Source organism: Rhamphochromis sp. 'chilingali' (assembly GCF_963969265.1).
Source record: "Rhamphochromis sp. 'chilingali' genome assembly, chromosome: 12".
NCBI classification, from domain to species: Eukaryota; Metazoa; Chordata; class Actinopteri; order Cichliformes; family Cichlidae; genus Rhamphochromis; species Rhamphochromis sp. 'chilingali'.
In genome coordinates this window covers 34,592,011-34,607,168 of record NC_137939.1, presented here as the reverse complement: position 1 = coordinate 34,607,168, position 15,158 = coordinate 34,592,011, and the positions used below count along the sequence as shown (strand labels likewise).

At 40.3% G+C, this 15,158-nt stretch overlaps 1 protein-coding gene across 1 annotated transcript in view; it reads left to right on the top strand.

Annotated features, from left to right (window-relative positions):
* Positions 1-409: 409 nt before the first annotated feature.
* The window catches only part of bcap31 (B cell receptor associated protein 31), a 28,538-nt gene continuing 13,789 nt past the window's right edge, over positions 410-15,158 (top strand). Inside the window, exons 1-4 of the mRNA XM_080900148.1 lie at positions 410-553; positions 3,990-4,089; positions 5,658-5,758; positions 6,661-6,805. Coding sequence (XP_080756274.1) covers positions 3,998-4,089; positions 5,658-5,758; positions 6,661-6,805 — 338 coding nt within the window. The 5' untranslated portion in view covers positions 410-553; positions 3,990-3,997. The remainder of the gene's footprint in view (positions 554-3,989; positions 4,090-5,657; positions 5,759-6,660; positions 6,806-15,158) is intronic.

The window sequence follows — 15,158 nt, the reverse complement described above, 5'->3', positions numbered from 1 at the left end:
TTAAGTTAATTTTTTTTCAGAGATTAAAATCTCATGTGCAGAGACTACACGCAGATCGTAGTATTTCATTAATTCGTGGCTTATGTGCATACACCTCCAACAATATGTTGTTATGAGGGTCATGTGTACCAAACAATAAAATAAAAATTTACACAATAATTGGTGAATTTAAAAAACATTCAAATTAATTGAAATGCAATTAATTATCACGTTAAAAAGCAATGTAAGCTACTAAAGGAATTAACTGGAATTATCGCATGGTATTTTTCATTCAACAAAAGATGTAATATCACGTGAGGTACAAAAAGATAATAATTATAAATTCATTCAATGATTACTATAGAACAATAAAGTGACGCAACGATAGGTCACGTGCCTCCGCTCTTCCGGCTCCGTGTCCAATCATATTTCAAGATGAGCTGGCACTAAAATACCCGGAAGTGTTTACAGCAGGAGGCTAAACTAGCAGCTAACAGCAGAGTCAGTGGAGAATTGAAGCTCCTGGAAGTGCAGTGCGGACGCATCTCCTAGCCTGTGTGCGGTGCTTGTTAAGGTGAGTCCCACCTGTTCACTAACAATCAGCACCCCGATTCTTTCCAGCTTACCGAGGCTAACTGCTCCTAGCAGCAACCAACAGTTAGCGTCAGCGAGTGGCGCGAAATAAGTGACTTGTTTTTGGAAACAAGCGCTTGGAATAGATGTGAATTTGAAACAGAATGCTCGGTTTTCCAGAAAATAGACTGAACCTTCAGTAATAACCTGGGTAATTCTAAAAGAAAACGTAACTAGTAAGGGGAAACTAGCTAGCATGCTAGTTCGCTAATGTAAAAAAACAAAACAAATTTAATTACTTCCCAGCACATAGTTCATTTTATGGACTTTAGTTCCAGCAGATACATAGACCTGCAAATTTATCTGCTCACTGGAGAGTCTGCAAATTGGGAAGATGTGAAATGAGTGCTGGTAGGAGAGTAAAGTTTTTAGGTCAGACAGCTGAGAGTGTCGCAGCTGGTAAAATGTACTGCCAGTGAATCTTTGTGGGTTGGTTTGTTGGCTGAAGTGAGCTGTAACAGGGAGCACAGTGTTGTGGGATCGATGAGGGGCGTTATCAGTGTTTTAATGTGTAAGGAGGCGTGATGCTGCGCTGTGTTTCTGCAGTTTTTGCGGAGCCGCAATGACACAGCTGTTCTGAGCTGCCATATCTGAAGCAAAGCAAACCCCTCACGAGTGCTCACACTGCACACAGCCAAAGAAAACACTCAAATGCTTTATTCAGATTTTGTTTTAGCTTTTGTCTTTTTCACTTATTGTTGTCAGGGATCGTCTACAAAGACGTCAATCTCAGAATAAGGAGAAGCCTCCGGCCTCCACCCATCGGGTTGCTCTAAAGTGGGCTGTGTTGCTTTTCAGTTTTGTGGAAGAAGTAAATGAGTTTATTAGATTTAATCTTAAAACAGGATTAGGAGTGCATTTTTAGAAAAATGTCATTAAGCTTAGCTGAAAGAAGCCATACACTGAAAATCCACTTTCATGGGGTTGTAACATTTTTTATAAAGTATGATCTGTGAAAATCTGGCTTCCACAACATCAGCAACATGACAGTTACCCATTTACATTTTTTCTTTTTTTAAATTTCATGCCGAACTATGTGAAAGTCTTGAGCCACTCCTCGCTTCTTTTTCTTTAGTTTCCAAAGAGTCAGACTTTTTCAAAGTGGTGTTAAAGTAATAGTTTTCCAATCTTTCAAATGTTTTTCTTTGGATGTTTGTTCTGCCTTTTCACTCATTTTCAGTCCAGTCCATGCTCCATTTTCAAATAATTTTATTTTGGCTTTCTAACCTGTGAACTATTCATTATAAAAAGGCACCTAATTCAAGGGATGAGCCAGTGTTGTGGCTACACGTGGCTGACAGTTCAGTTTTATTTTATTTATATAGTGCCAAATAACAAAAACTGTTGCCTTAAGGTGCTTTATATTGTAAAATACAGACCCTACAATAATACAAGAAAACAGAGGAAACCCCAAAAATCAAATGACAAGGTGCAGTGTGTCCTTAAAAAAATGTGAGGAAACTGGGCAAAGTGTCGTGCCTAAAAAGCTACCGGTATGTCTACCAGGTGAATTCAGAAATGGTCTCAATGAAAGGCTGGTTGTCAAGAAGCCATTCTTCAGGAAGGGAAACTGGGAGAAAGGTCAGAGGCAGATTACACAAGAACTCCTATGGAGCAATGGATCCAGATATGAATTTTTTTTGTCTGGAGGTTGGGAGAGCAGTACAACAGTGAGTGTCTACAGCCAGCTGTTAGACACAGTGGAGACTGTCATAGTTTGGAGCGTTTCAGCCAGCAGTGTGTGGTTCACCACTGGATTCATTTTTCAGTAAGACAAAGATCTCAAACACACCATCAATACAATAAAATGCATCTAAAAGTAAAAATAAAATAGATGTCAGTTACTGACATCTACACAGGCAATCACAAGAGACTCCACCCATTCCTGGGTCTCACCTGTTTGGCCTGCCGCCCTCAGGGTGAGGCTACAGGTCTATCCAGACTCAGGAACAGTTTCTTTCCACAAGCCATCATACTGAGCACAGATACACACATGCCCCACCTCAAAACACACACCTCTCTCATGCATACAACGCATACACACAACAACATGCATATTAGCACCCTTGCACATCTGTATAAACGTTTTGCATTTATGTTGTTTGTATTTTTATATTTGTTTCTATTGTTATTTGTTCTGAATTTAATGATTGACTCACAGGTGTGAATGTGAGTGCGAGTGGTTGTCTGTCTCTGTGTGTTTGCGATGGATGGATCTATTCTAAATGCTGCTCACAGGAAGTTGCTTCTGTATTTGTTGAATGTCTGATGTTTAATGACAATAAAGGGATTTGGATTCTGATTGGCCTCCCTGGAAAGCAAACTTTAACATTATTGAAGTCTGAGATCATCTTTATAGAGCGTGGAACAAACGGCAAGGCAAGTTTATTTATATAGCGCAATTCAACAGCAAGGTGATTCAAAGTGCTTTACAGAGACATTAAAAAACAGAAACAAATAAAAAGCATGATTTAAAATGGAGGAAAAAAAGGAAGGAACAGTAGATAAAATCAGTAGTTAAATGTAAGTTTTGAAATTTAAGCTTAAAAGTAAAACACTGTGGATTTGGTGCTTTATTCAAATGCAGCTGAGAACAGGTGAGTCTTCAACCGGGATTTAAATAAACTGAGTGTTTCAGCTGATCTGAGGCTTTCTGGAAGTTTGTTCCCAGAAACCAGCTAACATCCAGAACAGAGCTTTGAATTTCCTTGAGTCATTCCTGAAGACCTGAATGACAAGAAAGCTGACTAGAGTTTAGGCTGTGTTCAATAATAAAGGCAGTTACAGCAAATATTGACTTTCAAGCTAATACAAATGTTTTTTTTGCCTTAATATACTTATGTTTGCATGTGTTTTGTATCTATAGTATTTCCAATTTTCCTAGTAAATTATAAAGAAAGACGGTTGGCTTCACACTTTTCGCCGGTACTGCTGCAAACCAGGAGGAGCTAAAATGCAATAGGTGCTAAGCAGAGGTGCTGTGAAACTGCCACTTTCAGTTTAACTGTTGGATTTAAAGTTTTGTTAGGGTCTGAGTTTTACGTGACAGAGCACACTGTTCCTGCCTCGGTCAGTTGGGTAGTTTGTGTGACTGGTATGTTATCACGTTCTCAATCTGATGAAATGAATATGTTAAACATCAGAGCAGCACATCAGCCAGAGGCAGCCAGAGCACTGATGGATGAAAGTGTCTGATAACTGGGTGGATTAAAGTCATACAGTTTGTTCTAATGTGCACTAACTGCTGTACGTTGTGAATGGCAATAAAGTAGTTATTCTGTTCTTCTGCTTATTGAGAACGATTAACTGTAGATGTCATGATCAAGTGCCATGTGATGGTGTTTTTGACATGTGAACCTGCTGTGTTTCCTGTTCAGAAGTCAGGATGAGTCTGCAGTGGACTGCGGTGGCCACCTTCCTCTACGCTGAGGTCTTCTTAGTTCTGCTGCTCTGCATTCCCTTCATCTCACCCAAGAGGTGGGTAACACCTGACTCACACACACCTGTCTTGGCATCAGGCTTTTTCCAGCTCAAATCTGATAGCGTTACCTTGGCTTAAGATATCTGCCAGTACAAACTACTGCCTGGAAAGGTCAGTAGTTTGTAGTAAACTAGCAGCTGGAAAGAAATGACTGTTGGCTCCATGAGAGGAAGCTTTGGCCGTTAATTTTTAGCTGGAGAAGCGTGAAGCTCGCTGATGGAAGCAGCAGAGTTCAGTTTGTCCTCAAACAGAGCAGCTCTGTGTGACTGTGATCACATTAAAAGACCTCCTGACTGCCGAATGATGAGCTCTGATTAACTCTGCACACACGGCACAGCGCTGATACGAGCTGAAATCCAACAAAGAAAAAAGTCAATAAAAGTAGAGAAGTTTTAGTGCTAGACCTCATAGAGGAGTTTTTAAATTATTTTATCTGACTAGATATCAAGAATTAAAAATAGCCTTTGTTTTGTTATTTTCATATGTGAAAGAAAGTTTATCATTTTTATCTGATTGACTGTTTGTAGCAATGGTGTAACCTAACATGGATAAATGCAATAACATGACCTCTGCCTATGTAGGCTTTGAGCAACAGTTGCGTTTGTTGGATGGTACATTAACCCAGAAACAACAAGGATAAGTAATATTGTTGTCCCTTTTAGTCAGTTTCACACCGCAATATCATTGTTCTTGATTCATGACTCCACAGATGGAAGCAGGAAAACAACAACTCAACTTACTTTACAGTTTTGTTGCTAACCATAATTACAATTTAATAAAACAAGGTGTCGACATGTTTTTTGTTTGTTTTTTAGACAACAAAAATAAAAATAAAACAAAATGAAATTGTACTTAAACTGTGTAAAATGAAAATGTGCAATTTTATATAATAGCAACGTGGTTATTCAGACTGAAACTTTGGTGTATCCCACTCCCTCATATGGAAAAAAAACCCCAAAACTGAAACTGTTAAAAGTTCTAAAAGTACTAAGAACTGACTCTAGAAAATGGCTCAAACTAAAGCAAATTAAAAAAAAAATTCTATATAATATAAACTAAATAAAAATAAATATAAAACTGTACTAACTATATTCTTAATAACCAGCTTCCTGCAGAGGTCACTGCACAGTTGAGCTCATGTCTGTTTTTGTTTGGCCCCTAGAGGGGGCTAGAGCTCCAGGCTTAGTTGCTGTGTTGTAAAACATTAAGATCACCATTCATTCGTCCATCCTTTCTCTTCTGCTCTCTTCCTTTTTTTTTCCATCACTTCAAGCGTGCTAGGATCACTTTTGGCTCCCAAAAGATGCGATAAGATGGATTTTAATTATCCCAGAAGTTCAGTTCCTGTCCTGCAGAACCAGTAGTGTCCAACAGAACATTTAAAAATTAAATAATGGCTTCATAAAATAACAAAAAACTCATTCAGATTACTCCAAACAAAGAGTAAAAAAATAAACAAAGAAAAGTGACTCTAATGTCTCTATAATGTAAAAATGTATAAAAGTGAACTTCTTGAAGTTGCCGACTGATTTGTGTTTTATTCTCCTGGTTGTTGTTTTTTTAGGTGGAACAGCATTTTCAAATCTCGCATCATAAAGGCCATCACTCTCTATGGAAACACCGCCTTCATGGTGGCCATCGCCATCCTCGTCTTTCTGCTCATCGGTACGTCTGCAGTGCTTTTGTTGATTGGTTGGGAGGTGGCCTTTAGCCAAAGTGTAGTCGATATTCTGCATTCTTCCAGTCTGTGGAGGACGCTGCTGTAGCTCCATTTCAATCAAGTTTGATGAAGCACGGGTAAACAACGGCACCATCAGTTCCTTACTTTATAATAACAGCGTGTTCAGAGTCCAGCTGATGAAATGTTGCCAAACTCTTTATCAAAGGAGTGTTAGGCAGAAATAATGTGTGGCTTTTATAACATTTAAAACTAAATTAAAGTTCGGCATCAGTCTGTGATTTTGTAAAGCATCAAAGTAACTGCAAAATTTTCCCAGATACATAACATCTGTCGTAGTTGGATCACAGGGATCGCAGATCACAGGGATTCGAGATGTTTCCATCTAAACATAGAAGCTACTCATTTGGTTGTGCAGAAAGACAGCTTTATTTTTTCATATGCTTAAATGTTGTTTAGGAAGTACAACTGTAATTACATGTTGTATTGTGACAGTATATCCAGTACTTCTCTGCTCAGTAGCCACATTTATCCGCCCAGGTTTACCACACATCGTGATTTGAACTAGCTTCTAACATAAACCAGGTTTTTCCTGCCAACGGCCTCACAGAGAGTTTACTTAGAGCAAGAGGTTTTCTACTAATAATAATTATTTTAAGCAGTTGTTTAAGTTCGGATTTTAAAAACATCAACCATTAACAGTTCAGTACCTGTGCCAGAAATCAGTTCTGTTGTGTGCGTGTGTGGTAGGACAGTGTTTGCTCCCAGTAAGCACCGACTTTGTACCTCAGCCAGCAGGGAAGCAGCAGAGCTACAGTGCAGCTACAAAATAAGTTTACTGTGAATTAAAGATGCAGAAAGGTGACGTTTCCGTGTGTTTCCTGTACAGATGCTTTCCGTGAGGTGAGGAAGTACAGTGTGACGGAGAAGGTGGATCTGGCAAACCACCCGACAGCCATCGAGCACATCCACATGAAGCTGTTCAGAGCACAGAGGAACGAGTACATTGCTGGCTTCGCCCTGCTGCTCTGCCTGTAAGACACACACACACCCCTCACCTCAAGCTGTTTAAGTTTTAGGATCAGCCACAGTAGCCTCACTTCACTGGAAAGACTTTAAACCAAGGATACAGCTGTTAGCTTTTGTGCTAGCAATCGGATAGTTGCTCAGAGAACGACCTAAACGGTCGAACTAGATCGGCTTCATAGATCGGCACATCGCCACTAATATCTGATCGAACTTTCTGGATCAGGATGGGAACGATACATGATGCTGCCTCGTGCATCTGGACTACTCGACCTCATGGAGTCTAAATTCTGTTTGTGTGTCATTATAGCCAGACCGACTCTCCTCCATGGGCTGTCGTTACAGATCTGAGCTCTGTGGGTTTTCCGGTGGGTTTTTTGTTTAGTTTTTTTCGATTTCAATCACAAAAAAGGTGGTTTCATCTTCTTTGCCCTCCCACTTCCACTTAAGAGTCTCTTTATAAAGGGAAGGGTAAGATAAGGTGCTGTAAACTAGTTCCTAGGCAGTGTCCCATCCAGGTAGTAACCAGGCCGAGCTCTGCTTAGACTCAGAGATCACAAAAGATCAGCTGTGCTCAGGGTTTTTAAAGAAGGTGCAACATTTCTGAACTGCGGCAATTTTTAAAATTAAAGACACGGTCTTCTTATTCCTTGTTTTTTGTTAGATCATTAAAAAAGTATTAATTAAATTAAAACATATTTCAAAAATAGATCCAAAATAAAACAAACAATGCAAATAAGCTCACTAAGTTTTAAAAGAGGCAAAGAGCTGCCTGATCCTGTGCTAAAATTGTCACAATACAGAAGTCTGTTTGTGTTGTTGGACACATGGCCACTTTTTGTGTTACAGACTTTGACTCTGTTGTAATTCAGCAGTAATAGTTTTGGTGTCTGTAGCACGTATGTTGTCCACATTCTCCACCAAAGTCTGTCATCCTGCTGTAAAAGAAACCAGAGCAGTGAAACCAGTAACTTTTTCTACACCCCTTCGCCATCCTGTTAACCATTTATCCAATTAAGTGTCGCATGGGGGTGAAACTAGTGGTTTTTAATGCCTAAATCTAACAGTTTCAACACAATTAAAATCAGGAGCTGAAGTGTAAAATTGTTTCCAGCTGTGTGAGCGGTGAAATCATTCACCACAAACTCCGAAAAGAACTGCAAATTAAGAGATTTAATGCCATGAAGATTCCTCAGACTAGGGCTGGGCGATATGACCCAAAATTCATATCTCGATATTTTTTAGCTGGGTGGCGATATAAGATATATATCTCGATTTTTTTTTTTTTTAAGCCATAAAGTAAGAACAAAAAGAGAGTTCTTAGTCAAAGCTGTGTCCCAGATGTCACACAGGCACTTTTATTAACATACAGCACAGATGTACATGAAAAATTACTCAAAATTAAATTATGAGCATTCATTAAATAATAATGCTCCATAAATAAAAGAAAACAAGGTTGTTTTTGTGCTAAACAAAGAGCTCACAATTGTGCAGTCAAAATGTAAACTAAAAGACGCTGAGCGTAATAACAAAGACAGACAGATTTCACAGCTGCTCTGTTCCCAAGTTTTACTGTGTGACTGACAGCCTGGAGTTTGAAATCCGCTTCATAACCACGTCTCTTACAGGTGCCATTTATGGTCCTTATACACACACAATACGGTAATATTACGTTGATGCACAGTACGTATCACTCCGCGAAGCTCCTCGGTAGCCGTAATGCGCCGACAATCTATCAAGCGGTGCAGCTCCGTAGCTTACCAAAGTCGTACTAAAACATTTTTGACAGATTGCTGAGCGCCGTGTACCACATAAAATCGGTTCGCGGCCATCAAGCACAACCAGAATTCATACATAAGGCGCGCTATCAACTTTTGAGAGAATGAAAGGATTTTAGGGTTAGCGCTGTTAGCTCGTTAGCGCGGTTAGCTCGTTAGCATGTTTAGCTCGTTAGCACGTTGACGCCGTCCAGCCCCACGCATGGGGCGATGCGCAGTAACTCGTTAACGGAGATTTGCCGTGTCCGTCTTGTCGCTGCCTGCACGTGAAGCGATGGGGTAGGAGGGGGAGTTGTCTTCAGTGAAGGCGAGGCGGAGTAACGTTGCGTAGAGACAAAAGTGGACGAAAGAGAGGCAAACTTGCGGCTCCACAACTATAATTATAACGTAACATAGACTATATCGATATAAAGGATATTGTCACATCTTATATCTCGTATAAAAATATATCGATATGTTTTAAAAACTCGATATATCGCCCAGCTCTACCTCAGACTCTTGTTGAGTTTCCTCCATTTTTGACACAGAGTGGATGCTGCACTGTAAGAGTGTTATTAGTAAGCCTTCATCATTGTTGGGACGACTTTATAGCCGACTTTCCCTTAATTAAGGCTGATTGCTTGGGAGTGCTGAATCAGTCGAAGCCTCCACAGGAGCATGCAAACAGAGCGAAAGGGTCGTCGGTGCACTGAGGAGTGAGGAGACGACCACATAGGACCAGCGTGCAGCTGAACTTCTCTCTGAACTTCTGTCCTAAAGCGAGCTTGCAGTGGGATACTCAGTCGCACCAGAATAGACCCAACAGGCCGACTGATCTAAACTCAGAGGAATTTAAAGTCGGGCGGAAAGAATGAGCAGCTGACCGTGTGTGTCTGTCAGTGTGTGTTTCCACTGTACAGTGTAAATCCCCATCCAGATTGGACAGAGACCTCACAGGTGCGAAGCAGCCTGATTGGCTGACCCACTCAGAGTCAGACGTGACTGAGTACAACTAACCTCAGACTTCAACAACATGGCATGTTGTTACTGGTCTGACGGCTTGTTGTTGGGTTGAAAATCCATAAAGTTACCAGTGAAGTCCATCAAAGAAGAAGGCTTGTTTCATTCGCCATCCTCACATACTGACTTAAGAAGTCAGTATGTGAGGATGGCGAAATCTATAAATAGATTTCCCTTTTTACAGCAGGAAAAACTGAAATTACCCATTCCTTCATTCCTGAGGTGAAATCCTCAGATCCATTGTCTTAGATCATTTCTGATATCGTGTCTTATTTGGGACAGGGTGAGGAGGGAGGTGTATGATCTGCTGTGACCCCTAAAAGGAACAGCTGGAAGTAGTATTTACTTTTTGTATGTATCACAGTTATTGTCAATACCTGAAATTTGTCTCCTGTGTTCATCAGAAAGTTGCAAAACAAAGTGTGACTTGGAGACCAGCCTGTCTGAATCCTGAGTTTTCACAGTATTTGAATGCATAAAAAGCCTGATCTGAATGCACTGATCTTACACTAAGACTACGTCTTTTTACGGGAGGGTAAAATACAGCAAGCTCTCAAATCAACACCCTGTAGATAATTTGAGAGATTTATATTAGTTTTGCAGCTTTACTTGAACCTTAGAGGGTCTTACTTACGACGCAGCAGTTGGTGAAATTTATGACATTTGCATGCGTATTTTATTGATAACAATTATTTGCTGACGGTTCAGTTTGAGTTGCTGCTGCTACAGTCAGCTGGCTTCTCGTGAGTGTTGTGTGAGATTTTATTTTGAATCTTTCTAAATATTTAGTTGAGCAGTCAGTGGTCATGTGACCCTGACGGATCTTGGTTGACCTACAGCTGGTGGGTCTAAGTGAAAATAAATCAGGACAGATCAGTTTGGTGAAGTTTTGATTGCAGAGTTGTTCTGTGCCCCCTGGTCGCCTGCAGGGGGCAGCAGCACGTCCTTCTTGTTGCTGCTCTTCTGGGGTACTTTTTGGTGTGCAGCAGCTGCTGCTCTGTGACTCACTGTGGCAGCGTAGCATGTGATGCGACAGCTGCTGTAAAGCAGATGCCAGGAGGAAGATTAGACCGTGCCCTCCGCTGCCAGGCCGCTGTGATTGGGAACTCCAGCTCAAGAATTTCCAGCCTGAGCCAAGAAGAAGACTGTGGAAAGGCTGAAGCTCTGGCAGCTGCCTGGTCAGATTATTTCAGGCCTGTGAAGTAACTGACAGCCGTATTTGGAACAGACAGTCGCTCCTCCTAGAGACACTTGAGATGGAGAAATCTCTTTTATTCCTCGTGTAAACTACTCCACTTTTGGTCACCTTGAAGCAGTTTACACACCGATCCAAACAGGCTGCTGTGGTGTTGCAGAAGATAAATCAGACTTACAACCTGATGTATCTATTAAACCGCTAAAGACACCAAACTTAAACCTAGCTATACACACACACCCTCCTGCTGCAACAAATATGGCATCCAGCGACATGTGTGGAATAATCCACCGCTGTTCCTGACTAATGCACTGTTTTTTCGACATTTTCCGTGTTGTTATAGTAAACATTCAAGGCTGGGGAAAAAGCAGTGAGGGAATTTTAAACCATGAACAGTGATGTTGCTAAAACAATCACTTGGTGCCTTTGCAGAAGTAAAACATTGCTTATTAACTACTTAAGAAGTAATGTATCATCCTGCGTGTTCGAATACCTTTACAATACTCTGCACCATCCGCTGAGCTGTGGTGTTATTAACAGTTAACATATTTTTCAGCCTTACTTATGCTAACACAGCAGCACAGATCAATAAGGAGAACATACTTCTAGGTGTGGCTTTTCAGGCAAATTTTGTTTTCTCTCGTTGTTACAGTAGTGCATATTTGCCTCACCATAAATGCCCAGAGTCACCCAGTGTGATTAATCTTGAGCAAAACAAAGACTCTTTGGTCTAAGTGAATGTGTCCCGCTGAGTCTCTCACCTTGGTCCCCTTTCAGCACCATGTGATCAGGCTGTTGGTCTCCATTTGGCTACTTTTCAGATCTCCTCTATGAATCTGTCAGAAACCAACTGTTGCCCTTGCACAGACAGCCTTTGTGGTTGAAATCACCTGCTAGTTTTGAGTGTAATTCTCTACCAGATGACCTCTCCAGCTCCTCTTCAGCTGTTCTGTCCCCAGTTAATTGTATTTCATTTGAATTCTGTTGAAAAGTCAAGAAAATTCTTGTTGTAAATACTGCGGATTTAAAAGATCATTAAGCCCCAGTGTGTTAGATTAATAACTGAAATTACAAAATTTAGCACAATAATAATAATAGTAGGGCTGCCACGATTAGTCGACTAGTCGTGATTATCAAAATCGTCTGACTGATTTAATAGTTGATGTGTCGTTTGAAGTTTGGTAAGATCCCAAAAGACGCAGGAATAAGTAGCAGGATTTAAGAGTGTAATAACGGACTGAAACAGAAGATGGCAGCACTGCATGTACAAGGATGCCAGCTGCCGTTAAACCCCGAAGAAGAAGAAGCAGCTGTGTCCCAGAATTCATAGCGCGGCCCAGCTCAGTTTCCAACAATGGCGGCAGCTAGTTAGTTTTAATATTACTCTTATTATTCTTTCTGGGTCACAAAATAAACGTTCAACATATTTTCAGGCGAGAATGTAGCTGTGTAAACCTCAAATATCGGCTCAGTTTATCAGGACACCACATATTTTCAAAAGCGCTCCGACGTTTTCGGAGACGTCTGTTACCCACTAGCTCGATAGCGAGCCGGGGGCTAGGTCACTAGAGCCGTGAGAACACCGGACTCCCGGCAAATCATTTTCAAACCCACCGCCGTCTTTCGCTACTCAGGTTAAATATATATAAGTCACTTAGATAACTTAAAAGTGTTATTGTTTGGTTTTTTTCAGTATTTTATTTGTTCCTGAGTAAATCGGCTGAGTTTATTAAACTCCACCGAAACAATCTGCACATTTAATTAAAATTTAATAAACTACCATCTAGAGCAGGGCGATATGGCCAAAAATATTTATCACGATATATATTTGAAAATTTGCGATAACGATATAAATGGTAAATGGTAAATGGCCTGTATTTATATAGCGCTTTACTAGTCCCTAAGGACCCCAAAGCGCTTTACATATCCAATCATCCACCCATTCACACACACATTCACACACTGGTGATGGCAAGCTACATTGTAGCCACAGCCACCCTGGGGCGCACTGACATATAACTGACGATATAATTGATGCGAGACAAAATACAACTCCACAACATTACTAGCGCAAAAAGACAACCTTTCATTTATTTTCACTTAAACAAGAAGCTGGTTTTTATGTACATTAAAGCTTTATAAAAATGTAACAGTGCAAATGCAAATTCCTTGCTGAAAGTTTAACCAAAAATCATTTCCAGTAGAAATGGGCTGACATATACTGAGCATAACCATGTATAATATCCACTGAAGTTAAAAAGAGGTGCTTTGCAACATTAAACTGCAGTGTGCAGTACGCATTTTTCGGACCATAAGGTGCACGGGATTATAAGGCACATTAAGCGAAACAAAGCAGTCAGATAAATCAAACTTTATTAAACTCATTCTTCTTGCTTCCTCCAATTCTGTACCATTGATTCATTAATGTTGAATTCTCTGGCAGCTGCTCTATTCCCATGTTGTTGCAGTATATTAATGACTAACCTCGTATTGTGGATGGATTATCTCAGTTGTTCTCCTGACTGAAGTTTGGTCCGTTTACAGCATCCTGCCATGCGACTGCATTTGTCTCTAACTATCAGGAACCTTAACGTTAACTTTTATAAGTGGAAAAGTGTTAGTGTTCGTCCTCCAGCTTCACTGTTTATGTTATGCTAACATAGCTGTGTCGCTAGCGATCACATAGCACATCATTATATACCAGCTAGCCCAACTTCAGTAACCTTACAAACGTCATTGCTGTTTAGTTTCCTGTCTTCATTTATGTTGGAAGTGATAGCAGAGCTGTACGTTTGATTTTTTTCAGAAATCTCTCAGTCAGAACATGCTATATCATGCTTAGGTAACTAGCGAAACTAGCGAGCTAACTTCCGCTAGCTTCCTGCTAACTTCTAACTCCGTTAAATGTAATAAATTTTGTTTTCATGGATGCCTGGAAGTTAAACTTCATAGTTACACCTGGTAAAGCAGCAATGCTGATCGTTTTATTAAAGATGAAAGAATTTAGACAGTTTTTAACTCTCAGTGATGCTGCAGTGTTGTTTGACCTGAACGATACGGAGTTTAGGACCCAGATTACTCCCAGATTTAAGAGCATCTTAGTCCGACAATAACGACGGCCGCTTGCATGTTCTGCAAAAAAAATGTGCTTTGTCGTGTATCTGAAGGACAAACACCAAACCAGTTCCACATCACTGAAGTTGCACCATTTTTACAAACCAATTCTGGTTCATCTGTTTCACTCAACAATCAGCCATGTGCGTATGAAAACAAAGGCACTGCGCATGCGCGTTTTACTCATATTCTATCGCGATATTTCATTTTCCTATCGTTGCCTAACATTATACCGGTATTACCGTGAACGGTATAATATGGCCCAGCCCTACTACCATCTTGTCTTTATTTTTAGTTAGCACTAGGGCTGCCACGATTTGTCGACTAGTTACGATTACGTCGACTATCAAAATCGTCGACGACTGATTTAATAGTCGACGCGTCGTTTGAAGCTTTGTAAGATCACAAAAGACGCAGGAATAAGTAGCAGGATTTAAGAGTGTAATAAAGGACTGAAACAGAAGATGGCAGCACTGCATGTACAAGGATGCCAGCTGCCGTTAAACCCCGAAGAAGAAGAAGCAGCTGTGTCCCAGAATTCATAGCGCGGCCCAGCTTAGTTTCCAACAATGGCGGCAGCTAGTTAGTTTTAATATTACTCTTATTATTCTTTCTGGGTCACAAAATAAACGTTCAACATATTTTCAGGCGAGAATGTAGCTGTGTAAACCTCAAATATCGGCTCAGTTTATCAGGACACCACATATTTTCAAAAGCGCTCCGACGTTTTCGGAGACGTCTGTTACCCACTAGCTCGATAGCGAGCCGGGGGCTAGGTCACTAGCGCGGTGAGAACACCGGACTCCCGGCAAATTGTTTTCAAACCCACCGCTGTCTTTCGCTACTCAGGTTAAACATATGAGTCACTTAGATAAATTAAAAATGTTGTTTGGCTTTTTTTTTTTTTTTTAGTATTTTATTTGTTCCTGAGTAAATCGGTTTGGCTGAGATTAAAGTTATAGTTTTTACACAGCTGAATAAACGTCAAGCAGACAGCTGATTATCAGAAGTGTGAGATGCTGGAGAATATACTCCGGTGTCCTGTTATATTTTAGATAGCAAGGAGTTTATTAAACTTCACCGAAACAATCTGCAAATTTCATTAAAATTTAATAAACTATCATCTTGTCTTTATTTTTAGTTAGCACCTTAAAAGCTTAAAGCTGTAAGCTAATGATAGTTATATAAGAGCAGATGCTGCTGGTGCAATAAGCTGTAGTTTTACGTACAATGGATGATGATCTGATTAGTCAACTAATCGCAAAAATAATCAGT